The 25,292-nt window shown below is 40.5% G+C and overlaps 1 protein-coding gene across 2 annotated transcripts; it reads left to right on the top strand.

The window, feature by feature from the left end:
- On the top strand, positions 1-24,060 carry cd28 (CD28 molecule). Of its 2 annotated transcripts, none has more exons than XM_061724581.1 (8): positions 1-34; positions 343-510; positions 15,514-15,630; positions 17,552-17,666; positions 19,322-19,572; positions 21,140-21,296; positions 21,388-21,560; positions 22,658-24,060. In XM_061724581.1, exons 4-8 carry the CDS (start codon positions 17,588-17,590, stop codon positions 22,760-22,762), a joined length of 765 nt encoding a protein of 254 aa, XP_061580565.1. In that variant the 5' UTR covers positions 1-34; positions 343-510; positions 15,514-15,630; positions 17,552-17,587; the 3' UTR covers positions 22,763-24,060. The 2 variants fall into 2 exon arrangements, with proteins under 2 accessions (XP_061580565.1, XP_061580564.1); XM_061724580.1 differs by having other exon boundaries at positions 17,552-17,855.
- The last annotated feature ends 1,232 nt before the right edge of the window (positions 24,061-25,292 follow it).

Raw genomic sequence — 25,292 nt, 5'->3', positions numbered from 1 at the left:
AAACCATAGTGACATGATGAGGCAGAGCTGGCAGGTGAGTGAGGCAGGTATGGAGCTGGAGTGGATGTGATGACACTGATAACATCAGCCACAAAAGGTGGCTCCACCAGGTTCCACCTTGATTTCCACAGTCTTGATTGTAATTTTTAGCAATAAATAATGACATGGTGTAATATGTCATGTAACTATGTTTTCCTGCATGTTCACAGCTGAACGTGGGTTCAGATGTGCTTCATCGTGTGCACAGGGCTGCAGCTTTTCCTGTCAGCTTGTATCCGTGCGTGTGTGCACATGCGGTTTCAGCTTTTCACAGGAAGTTCACTCTCACTTTCTGTCCCACAGCCGAGAATCTGCTCGGATGGTGTTTGGTGGAGTGGATGCCCGCCTGCCAGCGGCGTGCAGGCCAGCTGGGTCGCCCCAGGGGTGGAGACACGCGCCGTCCCCCGCCGGCACCTCCCAGGACAGGAACGACCACCGCAGCCGTGGATGCGGTGGTCGTGGGATCCACAGGTAGGACGACTTGCACCCTCAGCGCTGGAGTTACTCAGAGAAAACTTTCAGAATGACTCAGAGCGATGTTCACATGCTCCGTCAGCATTCGCGTGTGAGATCTTGTAGTTGTGCAGGAAAAAAAGGGAGTTAAGTGCAACAAATCCTAAAAGCTGATGACAGGTTCTCATCATGTGGTGGCACGTTTGCAGATATTTGATGTTAGTTAAAACAGACGTGCCGCAGTGCAGAAGAGTTTAAAGAATCAGAAACAAAAGGCAATGTTGTACAAAGAAAAACTTCTATTTACATCAAATCAAATTAAATCAATCTTTATTTGTATAGCGCTTTTCATGCAAGTTTCATGCAAAGCACTTTACATAAAACATAACCCCCCCCCCGTTACATACACACACACACAGACAGGCGCAAGCACACTACAGTTCACACAAGAGAGCTGAGCACTGAGAGTCCAGATGAGGAAACGGTATCAGGTAGCCGTCCACGCCAGGAGGTCTCATAACCCGCAACCACAAGGGGGGGCTCCACTGAGACCATCCCGGCCCGGACGGATAGAGGAGTCCACACCACAGCGGTGAAGCCGTAGTGCAGAGCTCCACAACCATCCAGGCCAGAACCACCCCCAGGACGACCCCCCTGCAGGCCAGAGTCACTCCCAGCATGGAGGCTCCCCATGAGGAAACACTGGAGATAAAAGCTACAAGAAAGCAGGATAAGATAGGCTATGAAGTTAAAATACAGACTAAAAGGGTTTAAAAGTATAACATAAAATCCTAAAAGTAAGTCTAAAAAGCAAGACGTGCTAAAACAAGGATAAGAACAACTTAAATAAAACCTGGGTTAAAACAACAAGAACAGCTACTGTAGTTATAGTCATAATGTCTCATCCTTGATCCAGAACAGCTGGATAGTTGTTTTGTTTTGTGCAACTTCATGTCCATACCGTGCATGCATCTCATGTGCAACAGCAGAACGCATTACATTACAGTACATTGTAGGTGTGATGCAGCGTGCTGCTCCGCCGTAACTGCTGCACAGGATGTGAGACAAACCTGGTGAGAGGAGACGAACATGTCTCCATGCTGTAGGGCCAGACTGCAGCAAGTCATTTTGTTCAGATAGGAGCAACAATAGTAAAAAAAAAAAAACAAAAAAAAACACATAACAGGTTCAACAAGATAAATAGAAGGTGAGTGGTGGGAAAATGTTTGAATAAATAAATAAATAAATATCGGGGAATCGGGGAGTCCAATAATTCGCAAATCTCATAAACCCATATTTTATTCACAATTGAAAATAAAATAAAACAAAAAATAAAACAATTGAAAATAAAATAAAATTAAATAAAATTAAATAAAAATAAAATAAAATAAAGAACAAATATCAAATGAAGAAAAGAGAAATTTTACAATGTCATGGCAAATAATAGTTTATTTTTTAATTGAAGTGGAAACAAGACATTTCAAAAATGTTGGGCAACAACAGGCAGTAAATGTGAGTGGTACTACAAAGAAACACAAGAATGAACATGTGCAACTAATTATGCTAATTGGCAACAGGTCAGTGACATGATTGGGAATAATAATGATAATAATATTAATAATGTGGCCCTGTGATGGACTGGTGACCTGTCCAGGGTGTGACCCCTGCCTCTCGCCTGAAATGAGCTGGGATAGACTCCAGCAGACCCCCGAGACCCTGCAAAGGATAAAGCAGGTATAGATGATGGATGGATGGATGGATGGATGGATGGATAATAATAATAATAATAATAAAAGAATCTTAGAGAGACAAAGTGTCTTGGAAGTGAAGATGGGCAGAGGTTTACCAAGTTGTACAGAGATTCAGAGAATCTGGAGAAATCTCTGTGCGCAGGGGAACAGGTCAAAGGTCAATACTGGATGCTCGTGACTGTCAGGTCCTCATGTTGAGCTGCATTAAAAACATGCTTGATTCTCTGAAGAAAAAACATCGTTTAGGCTCAGGAACATTTCCAGAATTCAAAGTTGGCACTTCTGTGCGCAGTTGCAGGTTAAAAGATCATAATTCTTGCCAAGAAGAAGCTATACAGCACTTGATTATGATCCAGAAATGCTGAGATAATTCAAAGAGAGCTGCCCCTGCACCCCTGATGGTATTGAGGTGGATTAGTGGCTGTGGGATGGACGGCTCGCGCTTCTGGAAAGCAAAGGTTTATAGAGGTTTGGGAGCCAAAAAAAGAGAAATCCTGAGATCCCGTGAAGCTATGCCAACAACATGGCTTCACAGTAGAAGTAGACCAGACCTTTCACCAACTGAAAACATTTGGGACATCAATGAAAAATGCAACAAATGCAAAAACAGACCCCGGACTGTCGGGTAAAGATTGGAGTCACATTTCCTCAGTTGTTTTCCATCTTCTGTTACTGTATGGGAACAAGATGTTTATGAGATTTGCAAATCATTGCATTGTGTTTTTACTTACGTTTTGCAGTGTCTCAAAGTTTTTCTGGAATTGTTTTATATACACAAATGAGAACAAAAAAGTCACTCATAAAAGTAGAGGGATTTAACCCCCTGTCCTCCAGGGTGGAACTCACTGGTCAAACTGTGTTTCAGTGATTCCTTGTAGAATTGATGTACTGTTTTTGTTGTTTTGTTTGTTTTCTGCGGTCTTTCTGTCACTGATATCGTCGTGCCCGGTGCTAATCAACAAGTTTGCTTCTCTTCAGCTGATGCAACCTGCAGGAAATGCATCGTAAGGCCTCAGCGAACCCTTGAACCTCTGATAGAAACAGCAGCAGGTTGTGTTTTCATCATGCTGTTAAAAGACGTGAGTCACGTGCAGCTTTGATCAATGTTGACATGAAAGATGTCAGACATGATGAACAATAAACACTTCTGTCAAAGTGAACCTGAATTTACAGGATGTTTCTGGTGAAGCAGGATTGTTAGACTGGCTGGATTTAGGCAAGGCAGGTTTATTTGTTGAGATTTCAGCAATGAGGGAATTCAGGGTGTTTTACTTAAAAACATGAAAAGTAAAGAGAAGGAAAAAACGATTGAGTTACAGAGCAAAGACATAATAAAGAAAACTTAAAATTAACTAGAGTTGCAGTGTCGTACTGAAGTAATATTGTTAAAATCTAAATTCAGAATAGTTCAAATATTTCAGTCAAAGCTGTAAACAAATGAGTTTTTAACCTTGATTTAAAGGAACTGACGGTTTCAGCATTCCTGCAGTTCCCACAAGTTTGTTCCAGATGTGTGGAGCATAAAAGCTGAATGCTGCTTCTCCCTGTTTGGTTCTGGTTCTGGGTACACAGAGCCGACCTGAACCAGAAGACCTGAGAGGTCTGGATGGTTGACATGGCAACAACAAGTCTCTGATGTATTTTGGTCCTGAACCATCCAGTGATTTATAAACTAACAGATGTATTTTAAAGTCTCTTATCTGAGGTACAGGGAGCAAGTGTGAAGATCTCAGAACTGGAGTGACGTGGTCCACTTTCTTAGTTCTGAACTTTTCCAAGGTCCTGCTGAGACATTAGTCCTTCCTTTGATCCTGGAGATGTTCTTCAGGCGAAAGAAGGCTGACTTTGTAATTGTTTTAATGTATCTCTGAAGGTCCAGGTCTGAGTCCATGACTACACCCAGATTTTGCGTCTTATCAGTGGTTTGTAGCTGTAATAGCTGAAGCTGTGTGCTGACTCTTAAATGTTCTACTTTTGGTCCAAAAACAACCACTTGAGTATAAGCTTGTATGGGCTCACTGTTACCTGGTGAAACTATAATGTAAAGGTGTGTGTCATCTGCGTAGTTATGGTAACTTATCTTGTTGTTTATTACTATCTGAGCTAGCGGCAGCATGTATATGTTAAAAAGGAGAGTTCCCAGGATAGAACCTTGAGGAACTCCACATGTAATTTTAGTTGATTCTAATGCAGGGGTCAGCAACCCGTGGCTCTAGAGCCGCATGCGGCTCTTTAGCGCCGCCCTAGTGGCTCCTGGAGCTTTTTCAAAAACCTTTTTTATCCTTTTTTTCTTATTTTTTAATCTTTTTTCTCCCTTTTTTTTTCCTTTTTTTCTTCTCTTTTTTTCTTATTTTTTCTCTTTTCTTCTTCTTTTTCATTTCCTTTTTAATCTTGACATTTCGACTTTTTTCTTGAAATTTTGACTTTTTTCTCGACATTTCGACTTTTTTCTCGATATTTCGACTTTTTTCTCAAAGTGCATAATGAAAAAAATAATCTTCCCCCAGTTATAACTAATATAGATACATGCAGCATGTGTTGTCTTCATTCTAAGGCTTATACAAGACTTTTCATTTTTGCGGCTCCAGACATATTTGTATTTTGTGTTTTTGGTCCAATATGGCTCTTTCAACATTTTGGGTTGCTGACCCCTGTTCTAATGCAAAGTTATCTATTGACACAAAGTTGTTCCTGGCCTTTAAGTAAAACTCAAACCAGTCAAATCAGTAATTTACAGTCACTTATGGTTTGAATAGAAAATGTGACTCTGAGGATATTTTTTCAGGTTCAAAACTGCGTTTTAAAAAAAAAACAAAACAGTAGCTATAAGTCCTGTTTTGTTTTGTCTTTTTCTTATGTCTCTGGTTTGAGGTTTGCTGCAGTTGAGCAGTTAGGATGTGGTTAATACACTCAGGCATCACGGTTGGAGGCAGCAAAGTACACGTATGTTCACATGCTGCACACATTTTCCAATGTCGCCGTTGGTCGTCGGTTTTGCACGCTTTCAGGAAGGCCATTTTGGTTTCTGATTTCCCAAAACATCCCTGCATTCATTCACCTGTTTGTTTGTCTGTTTTCTTCTTCTACAGTCAGTTTGATGTTGCAGCCAACAGCAGTGAAGTTTGTATCTGCAGGAAAGAGATGGTTTGTTCACACCATCCAGAGAGGTCTGCCACAACACTGAGGCCAAACAGGAGACACTAAAAAAAGAGATTTTCTGACAAACATTAAATAGCTGCTACAACTGGTGACAAGCAAATTAAGTTAATCCAATACGAGTGAATACGCCAAATTCATCCAAACTCAAGTCATTGCAGCGCTAAGTAGCTACAGTGATGATGGCTAGCCATTAACTACTGCCAGCTATGGATAAAAAGACCACACCCCTAATTATGCACACATTTTTATCTTAATGAGTTTCATTAAAATTCCTTTAGTGAGTGATAGTGTGCACCGAGACAGACCCAAGACCTGCTGGAAAGCCTACTGAATATCTGATGGTTGGCTTCAGAACACTTCAAGTTCCCCCGTAGAGCTAAAAAAGATGCATGGATGGATGGATGGAGGGATAAATCTTGACCAACTAATCAAGATTCGTTTTTTGTTGTTAAACATCTGTATGCTCTCACTTGCTCAAATTATGAAAAAAAAACCTAAATGTGTTACCATAACAATGCTGATGACACAAACATATATATTACCAACTCCTACTTTGTGTATCCAGAGTTAGAACCAAACACGGGAGGCAGAGCTCAGCTTTTATGCTCCTCCCCTTTGGAACAAACTCCAAGAATGTGTCAGGGCTGCTCTCTAAGTTGCTTTAAGTCAAGGTTGAAAACTTTTTTATCTACTGCTGCATTTCAGTAATCTCTCACAATGCACTACAACCTTTATTTCTTACATTTCATTTGTTTAATTATTTTTAACTGTTGTCTGTCTGTCATTAATTACTGCCTTTAAACTATTTTGTGTTTTGTTCTATTTTGTTTTATTTACCGGTAATTGCTTTTTTGTTTAAACTTAAATCATGCTTTTTATTTCTACTATGTGATGTTTTAATGTCTCTGTAAAGCACTTTAAATCACCTTTTTGTGGAATTGCGCTAAATAAACTTGCCTTGCCTTGCCTAATCTAGTCACAGGTACCAAACTTCACGTGACTGGAAACCTCCCTGGAACAGAGCGTAACCTGCCTGTTACATAATATGACGCATGAAATTGGTCCCTCACTCACGCACTGAATTTAGTTTAAACATTTCCTCCTTTTCCCAGTGTCCGGGCCTGAAGGTAAAAGCCAGGCATTTTCCACCTCCCGGGGTAGATTTCTAACAACATTCTGATCATGTTGTTTGTGTGTTGCACCTTCACAGGGACACGGAAGAAGGAGGGAATTGGTCTGTAAATCATTATTATTGTACACTCGCTCAAAATATTTAAACAATGCTGAACTGATGAGATACCATCACCGAAAATCACAGAAATAGGGAAACTTCTCATTATTCAGGCAGATGGCAAAACCAGGCACTATTATAGTCAGGTTTTAGAACAACTGAAGAAACATGAATGAAAGCGGCTGGATCCTTTCACATCAAGGAAAGGACGACGCCACTTGATGTGAGGCCAAAGACTCTCTCACAGTTATTCAGTATGGCTTGTGCAAAAAAAGATAAATAAATGGTTGTCATGTAAATATTGTTAACCCTTCCTGTTTGCTGACCATAGTTATAAGCAGAGGAGCCTATGCACCAGCTCAAAAATCTAAACATCAGCTGGTGAGGAAGCTGGAGGAGCCGCAGCACTTTTATTCACTGTACTGATTCTGTACTGTACATGCAGCTGGATCTGTTAATCCAAACTGTTCAAACCTTCCTGGTCAACCTCTCCACGAATCAGTGCACCACATGCACACAGCATCACTACACGCACCTCATGCACACAGCTCAGGGTGTTAAAAGGACCACGACACAGTTATAACAAGCGCAAGCACCTATTATCTCCTTTTTCTTCTATATTTTGGATCTTTTTCTTCTCATAACGCACAAAATCGGTTGACTTTCAAACATATATAAAAAATCACATGATATGCACTTTGGATCCCATTTATATTGATTGAGGTGGAGTCACTTTGATTGTAAATCAAACAATTTCTGTGTCTGTTTAGTCGGTATAGCCTAAATCATCTCTTTCCCTGCAAGCTCTGTGAGCATCTTGTTTCCTCTCCTTCTTCCCTCTGAGTTGCTTCACCGTGCTGTTATTGGCTACCTTCCTAAACCAGTCAGACGTGTTACTGCCAATCGTGTCACAGTGAGGAACGACTGCAGGATGTTTCTTTTTTAACTAAATTGCATCTAAGGAGCGCATGGCTGGCTCCACGTGGAGACGGATGGATGGAATGTTTGGAGTTTAGAGGAGCAGTCTAACTCAAGTCTTACTTGAAATTCCTTTTCACATTAAAGCAGCACTATGTAACTTTTCCACCTTAATATAATATTTCCAGAGTCATTGTGATGGTACATCAACTTCCAACAGGTTTAATGAACCTCTGTCATGGTGTGAGGGGTCTGTATCTCCTTCACTGGCACTATGTAACTTTGAGGAGCATGGTAGGAACCCTGCCACACTAAAAAACTACAAATTTTTACGGCTTTGACTGCTTTACGGCATACGTCACTTCCCCCTCCTTCCCGATTCGTAGCCGAGATGAAAATGGGCGGGGCGTGGAGTGCAGATCTCAGCAGAAGCTGGTATTATGGCCGAAGCAGCAAAATAACCGAAAAAAATAAAAGTTTTATCGGAGGAGGTGAAAAAAGAAAGCGGGAGAGTAACAAGCTTAATGCCCGGACAAGAATAAACATTGGCCCCGCGTTCACTCGCTGGCGTGAGCTGAAAGACGAGGAGGGATGTCCGACAAGAGAGACAGAATTGTTATGATACAAATGTAAATGTAGAGTTCTATTTTCAATAAAAATCTAAATTAGAATGTTTTCACATACATGGGATTCGTCTTGGGTTCTAGTATTTTTCCTGAGAACTGTAAAATTGTGCAGGGCTGATCTGCAAAACATTCAGTTATTCACAGGTTATAAAGTATTTTTTTATTTTGTCAGTAAGTATGTTGGACTACTAATTTATGACGAAGTCCCTCTAAAAAACGTGACAGGAAAAAGGTGCAGAGCGTATGAGTTTGTAGGGCGCATTATCTCGCTGAAACAACTTAATAAAACCAAGTTGAACTTAGTGTTTTTCAACATCGTCATATTATATTGTTTAGCCAAAAATAGATACATTACCTCTTCATTATCCATCCTGCAAACGACCGCTGAAAACAGAAAAGTAGTTTTGAAAGTCCGTCCCGTCTTCTCTCATCAAAACAAATGCACGCGATGGGAGATCAGGATCTTTCCAGCAGTACGCGCTGGTGCTCATGGGAAATGTAGTGTTCTTTCTGGTAAAGCACTACCACTTTTGTCCAAAGGACCCACCAAACTCAACAAAAGCTGAAAGTTACATTGTGCTGCTTTAAGAGAAAATGTTTTTGGAAAAATAAAAAAAGAAAAAAAAAAAAAAACAGTTCCATCTGCAATTTTAAAACTTTTATTTATTGCTTAATCAATTGTTAAACAGTCTGATTTCACATAACAACACATGAATAACAAAGGACCAGTTATTCACAGGAGGCCCTAAGACCGTCATAAGACACATTCCGCTGAATAACAAATCTTCAGATTGTAGTCATTTTTCTATCAAGTGGCAAAAGATTTAGCTCCACACCCCATCTGTAGGCATGGAGGTCAGGAGATGTCTGGGACGGGAGACTAAAGCTTGACCATGCTCACTGAAATATTTCTTCAAATGAATCTGAAACCGATATTTTAACACACTCGCACATACAACTAATTTGGGTTGCTTTATATACGCTCTAATTAACACAACTGGAAGCTGCATTTCACAGAGTATACCACGCAGAAAACATATCTTAGAACAAAAACGGGATTTAAATGAGCATCAGCTAATTTAGTAAGATGGACTCCCCAAATGCACAGTCACAGCAACAACGTTAACCTGATCATCACACAAGACCACAGGTCTTAAATGTTTAACCTGAGAGGAGTGCACTGCTGCATCTTCTGCAAATAAAGCTGTTTTACGTCAAATATAAGGATCCTGAAGTGTAGATCCTTCTGCACTGTTAAATGTATTGTATTACACCTGTTGTGTAATCACCCATTTTACACATTCTTTTATGTACCTCCTGAAACTGCAAGGTTTTAAAGGTCAATAAAGAGTTAACGCCCTGTTTTACAAAAGAACCAGTTTTCATTTCTGGTTAATGCGAGAAGACATGAATCATTTTCCTTTAGGTTTCACCAAATTACACATTTAACAGTTCTTAGAAATACATGCAGGAGATTTGTTATCTGCGATGACAATGCTTAATGTGCTGTTATTGATAATAAATTGTTTCACACCCTAAAGCAGGAAATGAGTAGTTTTACCAGTATGAATGTCCTTTCCAACATTTTTTTACTCTTCTTAAGCAACGGTGATGAATATTAAAGAGGTTCTGTCCTCTGCTGCACAACTTGGTTTAAAGAAAAAAACAACTGCCAAACTCCTCCTGATGAACATGATTTTTGAAGTTTTTAATGGAAATTCCAAAATGATTTTAGTATTTTTTATGTCTTTATGCCTAATGCAGAGGTTCCCAAACTGGGGGGCGCGGCGCTATTGCAGGGGGGGCGCAACGAGGTTGGAAGGTAGATTAATTAAAAAAAAAAAAAAAAAAAAAAATTTAAAGATTATTTATTTCTTTAAGATTTTAAGGCTCGAAAATTCTGTTACGTACAAAAGGGGGGCCTGGCAAAAAAAGTTTGGGAACCACTGGCCTAATGGAAGTGTAGAGCCTGTACCAATAGGCTATACTCAGGGCAACAGGGTTGGTTTTGTTTGGGACGCGTGCTTCAAATTGATGCAAACGCTCAGACTTAGGATCCGGGTCGGATATGCCAATCCATTTATTTCGTAATCAGCAGTAGTCAAAGCAAAAGTAATTCCAATATTTAAACTAAACAAACTTATGACAGAACGCCACTCTCTGTCTTACACGTCTTGCACGGTTGCACGGTTGCACGGTCAAAAACTGTTTGTCTTCCCCCTGTCGCACCTGCCTGCAATTACCACCCAGGTGGCTTATAATGGTTACCAGGACAACCACCCACCATGGCTGATTGACAGGCTAATCATGACGTAACAAAAAGGGGGTATGACAACTCATATTCAGCTAAATAAATAAAACAATAAATCAAAGTATTTTGGCTCCAACAGGAAGACTGTTTATTTTGTTGTGACTGACACTCTTGATTTAGTGTTATGAAACTGTACATTTTCATACTAACCATACTATTTTCCTCAACCTAACCAAACAGATTTAAAACAAAAACTAAACAGCTCGTGAATGAGAAAAAACATCTGTGGCCAGAGCATCCAGTCGATCTGTTTTTGCTCCGAAGGCATAAGAGCATAAGCTGCAGGGTGAAGAATCACTATGACTTGTTTAGGTTTAGGTCAAGGGGCTAATTCTGGTTTGCTAAACTTCATCCAGAAAATATGGAAAGGTGTGGTTCCCTGGCTCCGTATGTCAGTCTCCACCGATCCCCATGTTAAAAAGTTTACGACAGTATGCCGAAGTAACGACAGTTACAAACTGGCAGGGCAGTTGCTAGGAATTCTGGGCCCCCTTAAAGAATATTGCCGTGGGCCCTTTTCTTTTTATTGCAAATAAACATATAACAAATCTAACAAAACTTTTTTTGTTGTTTTTGGCTACTCATATGTTACACTAACACATCTTTACAAGACCACATTGAACACATCATGATAACATAACGGACATTCGTTTGATGCTCATAATTACTGATTAGGCTAAAAAAAAAAAATAAAAAAAATTACTGATTAGGCTTGAATGCGTCATAATACAATCCACTGCAGACAGAGACAGTCACTGTAGTAGCAACGTTATTAGTAACGTTCAGTTAGCGACTTTTTTTGATTCATGACTGGTCCAGTCCTGAGTGTAGCCCAGCTGGATGACAGCTAGTAAGCTGCAGCTGCGGCTCATCAAGGTCAGCTAATAGTTTCATTGCACACTCTAGCCCACTTTTAAGCTTGAGTTATGGTTCTGCGTCAAAACGACGCCGTGCCTACGGCGTGTGGTACGCGTCGACGCAGACCACACGCCGTCACTGACGCCATCACTGACGTGCACCTCCCGAAAATTGTAACTATGCGTTGAGGCGATGCAGACCACCCGCAGACGGAGAGGGCTGTGATTGGTTCGCATGGAAGCAACGCATTTCCGGTTTCCGGTTTGAAGCAGTAGTGAACTTTCAGCGCTCTTTTCTTTGTGTATGTGTGATTTTTTTTGTCTTATCTCTTTGATTCACTGTGACCGGAAAAAGTCGGATAAACCATTCAGGAAAAGATCGCTTACTAGCGGTCACGGGGGGTACTGCACCGCGGCGAAATGGAGTGACGGAGAAGTCCGAAGGATTCAAGACGGCGTCACGGTGACGGCCTGTGCTCTGCGTTGGTTTGACGCAGAACCATAATTCAGGCTTTACTCTCACCATTCTTGGAGAAGAACAGTTTTATGTCCTGGGCTCCTGCTCTGCTGCTCTTATTTCGGGCCTCCTTTTCTAACCTTTTCTGGTGCCTGGATTTGTGCTTTTTGGGGGGCATGATAGCTTTCCACCATCTAACTACTGTACATCTAGTCCAGTCTCACGTTCCTGCAGCGCGCTGCTCACTCGCACAGAGCTGGGTGGACCAAACCATTTTTAAGAAGGGAAGGGGCAAAGGGAATTATCAAAGTGATTTAAATTAGAGAATATTGTGTGGCTGGTGGCTCTGTTTGAATTTGGATTCATTAGTATGAGTATATATTGTGTATTATGTATGCATAATCATTTTTTCATAGGTTACTGGGGGGGCCATGTGTGGGCCCTTGTGGGCTGTGGGCCCTTATAATTGTCACCACCTTTCCCCCCTATACGACGGCGCTGCAAACTGGTACAAAAAACAGTTAATGGCAACTGTGCCTGTGAGGGAGACGCCTGAGTGACACCTGCATTGCTGTCTATGACGTGTCTAGCAACTTGGCGTTCACTTTTTTCGGTGAATTTGAATACTGAGCTGTGATATAATAAATACTTATTTAGAAAAATAAGTCATATTTTCTTACTTTACAGAAAATATGACTTGTGTTGCTGTGAATTGATAACAGACCTCCACAACTGGCTGCAGGTTGTACCTTGAACGGTTCGGGAGGAGCTTGTGGTGATTGAGTTAAGTTAAGCATGTTACGACTGCCCGGCTGGTGGGACTTGAGTTTGTGGAGCAGCCGGACTGCAGCACTTCTGTCATCAACCTTGTTTTTTGTTTCTCGCCCAATCAGCACTGACCAGCGACTGACTGATATCAATACCAGAGACGTTTTATAAACGAGACCCCCCACTACGGTTGGGTGTCCTGTATCTGTGTCACGTGGGTTTCCCCACTGCCCCGCCCCTTTAGGAGACTAACGGCAGGTCCTGAGTCTATTGCGTCCTATGGGAAAAGTGAACGTGAGCACAGATTATTACCAATTCCTTCGCCCCATTGTAACCTAAGTAAATATGGGTAACATTTTTCAAAAGCCACAAACCTTCTGAACATTCTGACACCAGAATGGCAATTTTCAGACCGACAGATGAGGAGAAAATGAACTTTGTTTGAGACCTGTCTCTGTCTGAGCAACACACTCTCGCGAGATTTGGCTCTCGTAGCTAATAATATAATATAATAATAATACATAGCTCTCCTTTCTGGTGGTGCTGATTCAGAGATTCAGAGTCGTCGGTCACTGCAGAACTGCCAACGTCGTTTTCCCATCGGATAAACTTTAAAACTAAAATAAAACTTGCTTCTTTGCTTAATAATACTGTTATTGTTATTATTGAAGTCTTTTTGAAAGGGAAAAAAAGAATATTAAACTGATCCCATGATTGATATCAGGTTGATATCAGACATTAAAGTAGCAGATAAAAAAAACGAGCGGCAAAATAGGGCGCAAATATTAAAGTTGTACTGTATCTTGTTCACAACACTTCCAAAACGATGTGGGGAAAGGGGCGACCACGCCCACTTAGGAGACAGGAAGTGTATACCATTTCATACCACTGGCAGAAACGGTAATGCGTTATCTTCTGTATAGAGTATCTTTGTCAATACTGACAACCGATCAATAAATCCACGACGTGTTTCCTGGTCATCGAATGTGTCACATACTGCATACAGTTTTTGTGGTGGTCATTGAAGCAAAACCAGCCATAAAAGTTGGATTTGCAAATATTCTTTCTAGTGAAATGGGTCTAGTAAAACGTACCGAACCAGATGCAACAGGCTAGGGTGGGCTTTAAGTGATGCCTCCTGCCGAAGCGTCCAAGAGCCACTATCCAGAGCAACCAAGAAGGCTGCAGAGTTACCAATAACACCTTAGATTAACATGTTTTTAGTGAAACACCATCAAAACTCATTCACTGGTGTCCTACTTAACTAAACACCCTTTTGGGTGTCTTTCATTGACACCAGTCTAGTTGTTGCTTTGCCGACATCACACGCTTTGTTCAGATACCTTTTACAGCATCTTTTTTTAATTTCCTCTGGAAACCAAACTAATTTCTTATTACGGAATATTCAGAAAAAATTAATTGCACAGCCTGCAAAATAAAAATGATTGGATGGATGAACCACAACCAACATGTCTGGTACAGCAAACTTGATCCCAGCATTGAAACCTGCTGAAGCTGCGCACAGCCTGCAGCCTCCACTTTCTTGATTATATTGGTTGATTATATTACTGTTTACTGTTGATTCTAATTCTCAGAGAGAAAATCAGACTTCCTGAATCTGAATTTGAAGGCCTTATTTTCTGTTTTGCACATCAGCTGTTTCACGCATTATTTACTGCATATTCATCGTCTTTTGCAAGACAACTGGGAGGAGGGCCCCTGTCCCTGAACTAAAGACAAAAGATGTTGAGAGTCGAACTGAAATGCAAAGCGCAAAGTATTTCTGTGGGAGTTAAGAAAGTAACAGATAATTCATGTCTCAACCACCAAACAACTTTGTTAAACTGAAAGTGATCAGAGGTGGAAAATCATTGTTTTTAGGGTTCAGACATTAAATAAGACCTGAAAGGGTCATGACACAACATCAGTCCTCCAGACTCCTCCACTGTGAAATTTGGTGTTTTGTTTTAAATGCTTTTTCAGCGAATCTGGCTGTGCTTCTCTGGGTTTACTTACCAAACATGATGCCATCAGCGATGGCACTTCTGCTGTGCTGTGTGTTTTGGATGCTTCCGACACTGAAACCAGCATCACATGCAGATATCGACAGTATCTGGTCACAGTCTACTGGATTCTGCAAAACCATTGTGAAACAATGACAGCAGCAGAAACCAAACGCTGGTTTCTGGGTGACTGAGGACTGTAGTGCTGACTGTTAGTTCAGTCAGCTCTGTACAAAAACAAAAAAACGACAAAAAAATGGGGTTTAACCCCCACACAGAGAGTTTCCAGGCAAAACACTGAAGTGACGTCAGGAGGGCACCAAATGTCAACATCAGCACTTCCACTTTAATCAGTCAGAGTACGCTTACAGTATTAGCTGTTTCCACTGCAGATTATCATTGCACATAACCTGCAGCCAGATGAAACTGCATAAATGATTATGTAATTCCAGAGAAGAATATGTGATTAATTTTAAGAAGAAAACTACAAATTATGTTAGATTGCTTAACACACATGTAAATAATAAAAAAAAAAAGAAATGGACATTTCTTTATCAGTAAATTTAGGGAAGAATTCACAATGTCATGCATTTAAAAACAGCCCCTCTAGAAAAAATACCAATATTGTATAAACCTAGTCAGAATTGTCTTATTTTAACCAAAAATATCTTAACCAAAAAAAACATTTTCTTGACTAGAATTCTTAAAACTAGGAAAATCGTAAAAAATTGTTTCCTAATTTTCTTGAAACAAGGTATTTTTACTTTCTTAGAAATGAGGTTTTGCAGTATTTAAGTGCACTGTAAAGACATACAGTGGATTTCACCAGTGCAGAACCTTCTCTGGACTTCTGCCGGGGATTTTCACTGGTAGGATTTTGCAGCAGGAGAGATGAACTACAGCTTTTAGTCAATGACGTTTTCCTTTTGTATCCTTGCAGGAGGACCTCTAGCACTCACTGGAGGGATTCAGAGCTGAATGGGCCCTTGTAGGACTGCAAATCAGAACGTCCGAGGCCACGGACCTCTGCAGGTGAAGGACGGCATGCTCCTTTCAGGTGAGGGGAGGGAGTTCAGCAGATCCTCCACATATATCATTGGAAGAGTTATCGAAAGATGGAGTTAGCTCGATACCTTATTTGAATTATGGGAAGAGAATTGTGGTCACTGGGCTGTTTGTTGGTGATGAAGGAGCTGAGTAGATCCCAGTTTTCCAGTCTCTAACCTCTCACATGGTCATGAGCTTCGGGTGTTGGTGGAATGAGGTGTTCTCCTGGTATCCCCTCCAAACGACAACCATACTTGTCCAGACTGAAAAAACCCCCCAACTGTAATAAGTTACTTTTTCATATGTAACATACTGATTGAAGCTTGTAGAGTCAGAAACGTAACTCTTGAGTATTTTTATAGTTTCTCTGAGCATTACGGAGTCTGATCTTGGACTGGACCTGCTATGACGTCCACCGCTTGAGAATGAACCTCTGATGGGTCCTAAGCTGTTTGGAAATGTCTTTCCCAGATTGATGGGCTGCAACACTGCCTCTAAGAGCATTGCTGATGGTGTTCCTCTTTGACTTTGTGTGAACACACACCTGAATGCTTCAGAGCAACAAGCTTCTGCTTTTGCAGAGATGCTCACCCTTATTGATAATCACTTGATCACATCTGATGAGCAGCACCAGGCAGCCGCGCATCCCCTTAAATCCCAAGGAAATAGTAAGGGGGTAATTGTTTTTTTGGCTCGCAGACACAGGGTAATATGTCATGTGTCATTGTTTATCTGTGGTTGTGTTCAGCTCCTTTGTTGAACGATAAGATAAGATAAGATAAGATAAAAGTGCTTCACTTTCACTATTCACCTCCTTTTGGGCACGATTTTATTCATCAAGCTCATCCATGACAGTTCTTAGCAAAAGAAAGTGATGATGTTGGCTGCACATCCCACTCAAGGCATTATGCAATCGCTCTTCTCCCATCGGGTTTTCCCTGTGATAGAACGTGAGCTGCTGGCAAAGGCAGCGCGTCTGCTTCAGGAGAAAAGGCCTGACTTCATTCTGGCTGTTGTCTGAGCCATAATTTGAATTAACAAGGACAAACAAACTAAAAGTACATGAAATTAAAAATAGAAAGAAAACATTAGTCACATGAAATGATATGACAGATTATAAAATCATACAAAGTATTTTTGCCTTTACATCATTGATATATCTAAAAGTGAAAAATACGTCTTTAAAAAAAAATCTTTTCAGAGTTTGTGGTGTTTTTTTAATCATGTAGGGAAAATTCAGACACCACAGGAATAAAAACGAAATATTCACGCAGCAAAACTTTCCACAAGCGCAAATCTGAATTTTCCACTCGACACTCATCTGCTAAAAATGCTGATGAGATTCATAATGCTTCAGAGGAAGACTGAGCTGTGGCTAAAATGTCAGCAAACAGCCATCTAAGAAATTCCAAATGTTGTTCCCAATAAGTATCAATGAAGGATTGGGATATGCGAGGAGAGTTGCAGCTTTTCAGGAGTGAGCTTCTGTGGATGGGTCTGTCAGTGGCGCTCATTATGTTGAGATCACAAGATAGGAAGATCAAATCAGACTTATTTTTATGTATAAGTGCATTCGTAATTACCGGTACATGGAAGTTATGCAATGGTTACAAAAATAAGAAAAAAGAAAAAAGAAAATGTAAAGACAAAAATGAATATGTAAAATATGGGCTATGTAGATAAAGTGTTGCATTAAACATTAGTATGAAAGTATGTATGAAACCAAACAAGTTTCACTCTGAGCATCAATTTTTGATGGAAGTTAAACTGTTGCAGCAGCAATTCAGAACTTTATCGCTGATCCTTTTTGCATTCTAAGTAGGATTCCGATTTCTATTTCGTTTGAGCAGCTTCCTCTCTTTTAGCTGAAGTGTGCCGGCCCGCTGAGACCAAACCCATTTGTTAAAATCAGTGAAATTTGCTCTTCTCAGCGTTCCAGCAGAACCACAGCCGCCTGAAGCTGCCGCATGTCTTTACTGGCAAAACGCTGTCGTCACTTCCTGTGCTGCCGCACACTTTCCATGACAACTGAACCAGGCTATAAAAGTAAGTTTCACTATTTTTGCAGTATTTTTCAGAATTTTGCTCACCAGAGTGCGAGAGTGTGTGTGCTCACAGAAATCAGACCAGCGCCTTTGGCTTCTCATTTCAAATACCGTGGGATGTTCCTGACTCACTGTGTGATGGGATGGACTGTGTTGGCAGTCCTCAGCCTCTGTCCTCCTGTGTGGAGTAGTGAGTACAACCAGAATTTAAGAGATGTGATGATATTTGTGTTTTTATCCTCTTTAAGATTCACGAGAACAAGAAGTTAGGGAAAGCCTGTCATCTAACAAGTTTAGTTTTTTACTTTTCTGATTTAAATGTTCAGTATAGACACTTGTTTTTTAATCGAGACAGTACGATGTTGGCATCTTTGAAACCATTGACGATCAAAGTCATGGAAAGTGATGGCAATAATGTTGGAAAATAATAGCTATAACTTAGCAATGGGCCTAGACTAGGGCCTTGTGGTACGCCACTACTGGTAATATGGTAATAGTAAAACTTCTATCAGTCATTTAAACTGACAGACCTAATAAGTTGATCAATTCACATGACAAAAGATGCATGCTTTTGCAAATGAGCTCTGCAGCAGGGTTTTAAGTGTCACAAAATCTCTGTGCAGAAGCTGGGAAGATGAGAATAAACGAAACAAGACAGTTCACTGAAAGACAGCAAAGGATTTACTACAGGCTGCTGACAGAGAACCTGAAACTGAGAACTCTAGTTTCTGCCTCATCAGGTGCTGCCAAATATTTCAGACTACCTTTCTAAAAGGTATTGTGTGAACACTTTTCTTCATGTTGGAGGTTAAAGCTTAAAATCAGGCTGCATACTACAGATTGATTCGATAAAGATGTCCAGAGGTTCCACACCTGCTCATATTGTCACTGTAAATGTGCAGCTGAGGCCAACAGCGTGCTAGCTTAGCAGAAAGATTCAAAATAGGTTCCATCTCAAGCAAACGTTACCAGCAAATCTGAAGTTTGTTGCTAATGTTTCAGTGAGATCTGCATGAGATTTCTGAGCTGGTAATTAAAGGTACCAGTCCAGAGTTTGTAGCATCTGCTTTGCTTGCCTGTTTTCATCCATGAACCAAGCTCAAACCCCCATTTGTGTTGTGAATAAATCCCTGTGAGGATAGTTTTTTTTTTTAACTGCAGGTGTATAATGTATAGATAGTCTTTATTATTGTGACTCTGTCTGTAAAAGCTCTAGTTATGTTTCCCAGCTTTGTCATTTTGAGGTCTTGTCTTATTTTCTTACTTGGTGCTGCTGTTTTCTTGATTACATTTAGTTGAAACATAAGATTGAATATCTTTGCTTGATTTCTATGCATCTTTGCTGTTTGGCCACTGCTGAGCCTGCTTTTAGGAATCGTTGGTTTTGTTTGTTTCATGTTGGGAGTGCGTGTGAACTTTGTGGCTTCACTGCTACAACGGGACTCTGCCGAGCTCCTGAGTGCAGTCAAACCACAACCTTTTGATTGGTCTTTGTGCACCAGTCGAAAACAAAAATGGCATGTGGGAGTATTTGCCTTTTTGTAACGGAGCTGCTCTGAGAAACAGAAAGCCGCATGACAAATGTATTAACGTAGCCTTTGTGTAATTAGACCAGTAATTACGTCTTAACGTGCCTCTACCGTTTTCCCCTGCCAGTTGTGAAGGTGACGCAGCCGTACAGAGTGCTGAGCACCGACGGTACGGCACAGATCTCGTGCGTCATCCACCCCCGGCCTGCCTTCCACCAGCCGGAACTCTCACAGGATCAACACCAGCGGTATCCCTACCCGGACCCGAAGGACCTGCGGGTGGCGCTGTTGAAAGGTCTCCATGGGAAGCAGGAACTCTGCTACACGAGGTTCAGCGTTAACGAGATTAAGCCGACAGAAGGGAGGGGTGAAGGAGAGGTGAGACTGCTGATGGATGTTGGATGTAAAGTGGACTTAATCTGCTTTTCCATGCTGTTTAACATAGAATTTTCACATTTCTGAAGCTGTCAGACAGGGTTTTAATAATAATAATGAGGTAAATATTTGTAAAAGCACTGTTTTTAATCCAAAAACAAAATCTGTGTGTTAACTGTCTGGAGTCATCCAATGTCCTCTTCGGGTATGGCTTGTGTCTTCTTATTCATCACCACGGCAATGTATGTAAGCAGCAAAAAAGTATTAACCATCCTTTGGTGTTGCTATCATCGCCCCCGTTTTCTTTCTTATTCTTGGCAAACCAGGTTGTATGGGGATGGTTGTTTTCTAAGTCAGTAGGTCCAGTACTCGAGTTGAGGGGGGATGAGGGGGGATGGCATCCCCCCCTGAAATAAAAATGGTCAAAATCATCCCCCCTGTAAAACTGCCATCCCTCCTTTCCATCCCTTATGTCATTTCATCAATGAATGTGGTTTTACTGCTATTTCAACATTTAGAGTCATCACCAGAAAAATAACACCAGAAAAATAACTTATTTGACAATTTTCACCTGTTTCAAGTAGATTTTCACTTGAAATAAGTAGAAAAATTTGCCAATGGGACAAGATCTATCTTCTCATTACAAGCAAAAAAATCTTGTTCCACTGGCAGATTTTTCTACTTATTTCAAATGAAAATCTACTTGAAACAGGTGAAAATTGTTGTTTTTTCCAGTGATGAGTCTTGTTTTAAGTGTAATGAGATTTTTAAAATTAAATGAACATTTTAACTAGAAATAAGACAAATATTCTTGATAAGATTTTGAGTTTTTGCAGTGATCCCTTTTACTTATCCTGTGAAGGACAGACATATTGATAAATTCAGAAAACAGTTTTTTATTGTTGTGTTTTGATGTATTTGATGTAAGCCCAGTGGATATTTAAAGCTTACAGAAGGCTGCATTTAACTGCTGCTATGTCATTCCTGCAGTATTTCTGCAGGTGTTTTGGTCAGTGCTATTATTTGTAATATATTATATTATTTGTAATCAGCACAAACTATCTGTCCCCATATGATACAATCCACCATCCCCCCTGATTGTTTTTTACAACTTGAGTACTGAGTAGGTCCTATCAGGTCCATGACTGTAGATGGAGACGCGATGATTAAAAGGAGGGAGGTGGTCAGTCATACTGTATTACAATTGCAGCCTCCATATTTTTACCTGGAAAGCTGCTCGAATTTTACTTCCAGTTGAAAAGAATGGATCTATGTAAAAGAGCAAAAAGTGTCCTTCAGGGCTGTTTGTAAAGATTCTTAAAATCGTCTAAAAATGGGATTAAAAACCAGCTGATGGGGTGGTTTTTGGAGCACATTGGTGGAACCTGATCTAACTGTAAATCTGGTGTCATGATCATAAAATGTACATTTTTCATCCACTCGTTTCTGTTTTTGCTTAAACTTTGTAAACACGTGCTTAAGATGCATCAACACAAATGTTTAGCATGGATCATAAGAAGAATGAAGTGTAAAGATGCAAGGAAGTTCAAACTCCGGTGCTGCGTTGCAGGTGCAGTGCTCAGCTCTGGCCCGAGGGGGGGCAGTGGAGGTGACGGTGACGGGTCTGAAGGCCGCAGACACGGACATCTATCGCTGTGAGATCGAGGTGTCCTATCCGCCGCCATTCCTGAACTTCACTGGAAACGGCACGCTCATCCATGTAGCAGGTGAGCCGTCGTCCTGAACCTGCATGCCAGCACTCATGGCCTGTTGTTAGTCCTGCAGACCTTTATCTTCTTTTGTCCTCTTCGTCCACAGACAGTCCCCACTGTCCTGCACAGATGGCTCAGAAGCAGATGGGGCAAGGTGCAGATGATGATGCCGAGGACGAGGAGGAGGAGGAGAATGAAATAACTACACCTACCAGTGTTCCCGTGGTCATCCTGGTGATAGCCATCATCTGTGTCCTTGTCGTAATCTTAACCTTCCAGGTCAGAACATCATGATTTTATTTTTATCCCTTGATGTGATTCATAAATACCACATATGCAGGGCCAAAGCAGAATTTTAGCTTTAAAACTGTGTACTTCGGTAGGAATTTTGATTTAAATAAAGTATTTTCACGTTGATTTGTTTGCACGTTTACTAACTGGAGTGTGACATCCTTCACCTCTGATTTACTGCAGTTTCACACAGAAGTTTACAGTTTGGAAAAAGACTATATATATATATATATATATATATATATATATATATATATATATATATATATATATATATATATATATATATATATATATATATATATATATATATATATATATATATATATATATATATACATATATATATATCATGAGCATTATGACCAATTTTAGACTCTTCAGACCACAAGATATGGTTTCAAAAATTAGGATCTTTGTCTTTGTGTGCAGCTGCAAACTGTAATCTGGTTGTGGGGGTCTGTGGTTTTGTGGTCTTCAAGCTTGTTTACTGTGCATAATGACAGTCTTCCTGCTTCAACTGGCATACGTCTTTTATTGTTTTTCCTTTGATCGAGTGGATCTAGAGGACACCGAAATCTCCTCAGTGGTGGTGTTGTCATGGTGTTTATAATTTTATATTGTTTAAACAAATGAACAAGAAACTTTCAGGAAAGTGGAATTTAACTGATAATGACCAAGTCAGGATTCTAAAATGATAATGAATAAATATGAGAAATAGCAATAAGGAGCTTCAAACGTTTTACATTAAAAAAAGATAAGAACCCTACCTGACCTAAAAGAAAAAGAAAATAAAAAAAAGCTTCTCATCTTTGCTGTCAAGAATGTAGGATAAAAACAAATCAAAGTAGTAGTAGTAGTAGTAGTAGTAGTAGTAGTAGTAGTAGTAATAGTAGTAGTAGTAGTAGTAGTAGTAGTAGTAGTAGTAGTTTTGGGTCATTTTCTAAACTCTTTTTTAACACAACTGACATAAACCCACATTTTTTTCATGTATTTACGGTACTCAAGAACAACAAAGCGTCTATGTAGAGCATCGTGACATTAATTTTTGTTTACGGCATTAATATCTTTTGTTTCATTTGCAGACTCTCCAGTGTGAACGAGGGAGGAAGAAGGTTATCTGGACGCTGCCGCCCATCGACCATCGTAAAGTGGATGCTGTGTCGTTTCTGAGTGAAGATATTGCATAAAAAAAAACTCACAAATGTATCAAACAGTCAAACATGTTGGGAAAGTGTGTTTGTGTGTGTGTGCACATGCTTGATTTTCTCGACTGTTGGTGAATGAGTGAGTTTTCCTTTAAAACAACTGATAGAAAAAGAAAATGAAAAGAATCTTTGGCTGTTTGTGAATATCATACTTATTTAAGTACAAAATACTGTTTACATTTTCGTAAACATAATTGTATCAAAGCTGTGGCTTTGACCGCGTTGAGTTGTAATGACTTGAATTGTTGACTTGCATGTGCTGAGGTGTGACAACCTGACCAGTCATCTGAAGAAAGGACCTATGGCTTCACACAGCGACTCATAAAGAAGCTCCCAAGAGCCAATATTCAAATCAACCAACATGGCTGCAGAATTGCTGATCACACCTTGAATTAACCAAATGTTACTGAAAAACCATCATTCATTGGTGTTTCTGCTCGACTGCAGTTGTTTTGGACGTCTTTAGTTGATACCAGCCCGGCAGTCGCTCTGTCTGTCACATCCTTCTTTTCTCTGATTGGTGGTTTGTGTATCCACTGACCTGCATGAGGCAGTTTTATTCTGCGTCTGTTGCTCCCGCTCCCTGGAAGTTAAAGTTGAATCCAGAAGAACCAGACACATTTTTTGCATTGAGGAGGAGAAGAATCAGGATGGCTGGCCGGGCTGGAAGTGACAGGGCTGGTACTGGGATTTCTACGTATAAAAAAAAAAAAAACTGGTCAGATTACAGGAGTTGAAGCGGTCAGAGGGTGTGATTTGAATCATAAAAGGTTCAGAAGTGAATTTTTCATGCCTGAACGTTTTGCTGCCAGCAAAGATTCATGTGTTCACGTTGAATATTTCCTTTAAAATATAATGTCTTTGTTTTAAAGGGCGGATTTATACATATATACAGTACAGACCAAAAGTTTGGACACACCTTCTCATTTATACAATTGGGGAACTGTGTCCACACTTTTGGTCTGTACAGTATATATACATATATAAATATATGTATGATTTTCCTCATCACTTCACCTCAGCAGATTGTTCTAAAATGAACCATAAATGTAGCTTTGGGACAGAGCTTTTTACACCACAGACAGAGACAGAATATTCAAAAAAGCACAGCTGCTGGTATTATTGTTGTCATTTCTATATTTGGACACAGAGCTCTCATGTAATCATGTAACTCATGTAATCAGTTCCTCTTACATCTCAACTACTGTTAAACCATCACATGTGACCATCTTGGGGTTGTTTCTTTCCATTTACCTATTGTTTTGTTAATAAAGTGTAATATTCCACAAATTTAAAGGTGAAGTGACTTTTGTAATGTGCATCCCAAGATAAATGTGCCAGTGTGACAGCTCTCCTGGTGGAGCAGGTGCCTCGTGTGGGGTCTTCAGTGGTCATGCAGCCCGTTGACGGTTCAGTTCTGGCCCGTTCAGTTCCTGCTGGAGGGAAGGTGTCCATGGTAGAGGAACGATGCTGCAGTATTGATGCATGTGATTGGTTATCAAAATAACATTTATGCGAGTGGAAGGATGCAGGTTTTTTTTTATCCCCCAGCAGGACAATGCGCTCTAACAAAAGGAGCTTAGTCAGCTGTTAGTCCTCATAATGCCAGGGATGATTGCTCTATGTCCGTTTTTGCATGTCAGGCCTGCAACACATTTCAAAATATTCTTAAAGGGATTGTGACATGAAAAACACATTTTTCTTGATTTTTTGTGTTTTGTTGGGTGTCTTGACATCAATTACACCCAAAAAACAACGAACTTTTAACATTCAGTGTATTGTGTGCTTTCTGGGATTTTCCGCATAACTATGCAAAAACAGCGCATGTGGTTTGGTGGCGGATCGTTACGTAACGATCCGCTAAATCACCGCCCCCTCCACCCAGTCTCCTCTCCTCTCCAGCGCACCATAAAGGCTGATTTATGGTTCCGCGTTACACCGACGCAGAGCCTACGGCGTAGGGTTACGCGGCGACGCGCACCGTACGCTGAACCCTACGGCGTAGGCTCTGCGTCGATTTAACGCGGAACCATAAATGAGGCTTAACACAGAGCTGTTTAGAGCCTCTTTTGTTCTAATCACCAGAGGAAAACTGCTAAGAAGACCCGCGGCCACTGACTGGACTTAAGATAAGGGGACAGTGCTGTTTGCATGCCTTTATTTTTATGATTGTTTGCTGTGGTTCGCCCTCCTGCTTTTCCGTGCATGCTTCGCCTGTCGCTCCCGGCTTAACTCTCCGACGCCGCTGTGAGCGTATGGCTGGAGGAGGAGGAGGTTTGGAGGAGGAGCGGAGCAATGATTGACAGGAAAGGGGGGAAAGGAAGCATTTTTCACGGCGCAAAAAAACACTGTTATAAAAAGCCAGGAAAAGAGTACTAGAGTGAAGTTTTTCTTGTTACACTCTTTTAGACACATTTGAGGGATGTTGGCCAAGACTTTTAATAGTGTTAAAAGCATGTTAAAAATGATGTCACAATACCTTTAAAAAAAACTTTTGGGACTGAGGATAACA

The sequence above is a fragment of the Cololabis saira genome, chromosome 6 (assembly GCF_033807715.1).
Source record: "Cololabis saira isolate AMF1-May2022 chromosome 6, fColSai1.1, whole genome shotgun sequence".
Classification (NCBI taxonomy): domain Eukaryota; kingdom Metazoa; phylum Chordata; class Actinopteri; order Beloniformes; family Belonidae; genus Cololabis; species Cololabis saira.
Note: the sequence above shows the minus strand (reverse complement) of the source record. Positions and strands in the feature narration are given on the sequence as shown.

Coding starts and splice junctions, on each gene's coding strand:
- cd28 (XM_061724580.1), top strand. CDS start 17,588: ATGTCTTTACTGGCAAAACGCTGTCGTCACTTCCTGTGCTGCCGCACA. Junction 17,856..19,321: donor CTGTCCTCCTGTGTGGAGTA/GTGAGTACAACC, acceptor TTCCCCTGCCAG/TTGTGAAGGTGACGCAGCCG. Junction 21,561..22,657: donor TCGTAATCTTAACCTTCCAG/GTCAGAACATCA, acceptor TTTCATTTGCAG/ACTCTCCAGTGTGAACGAGG.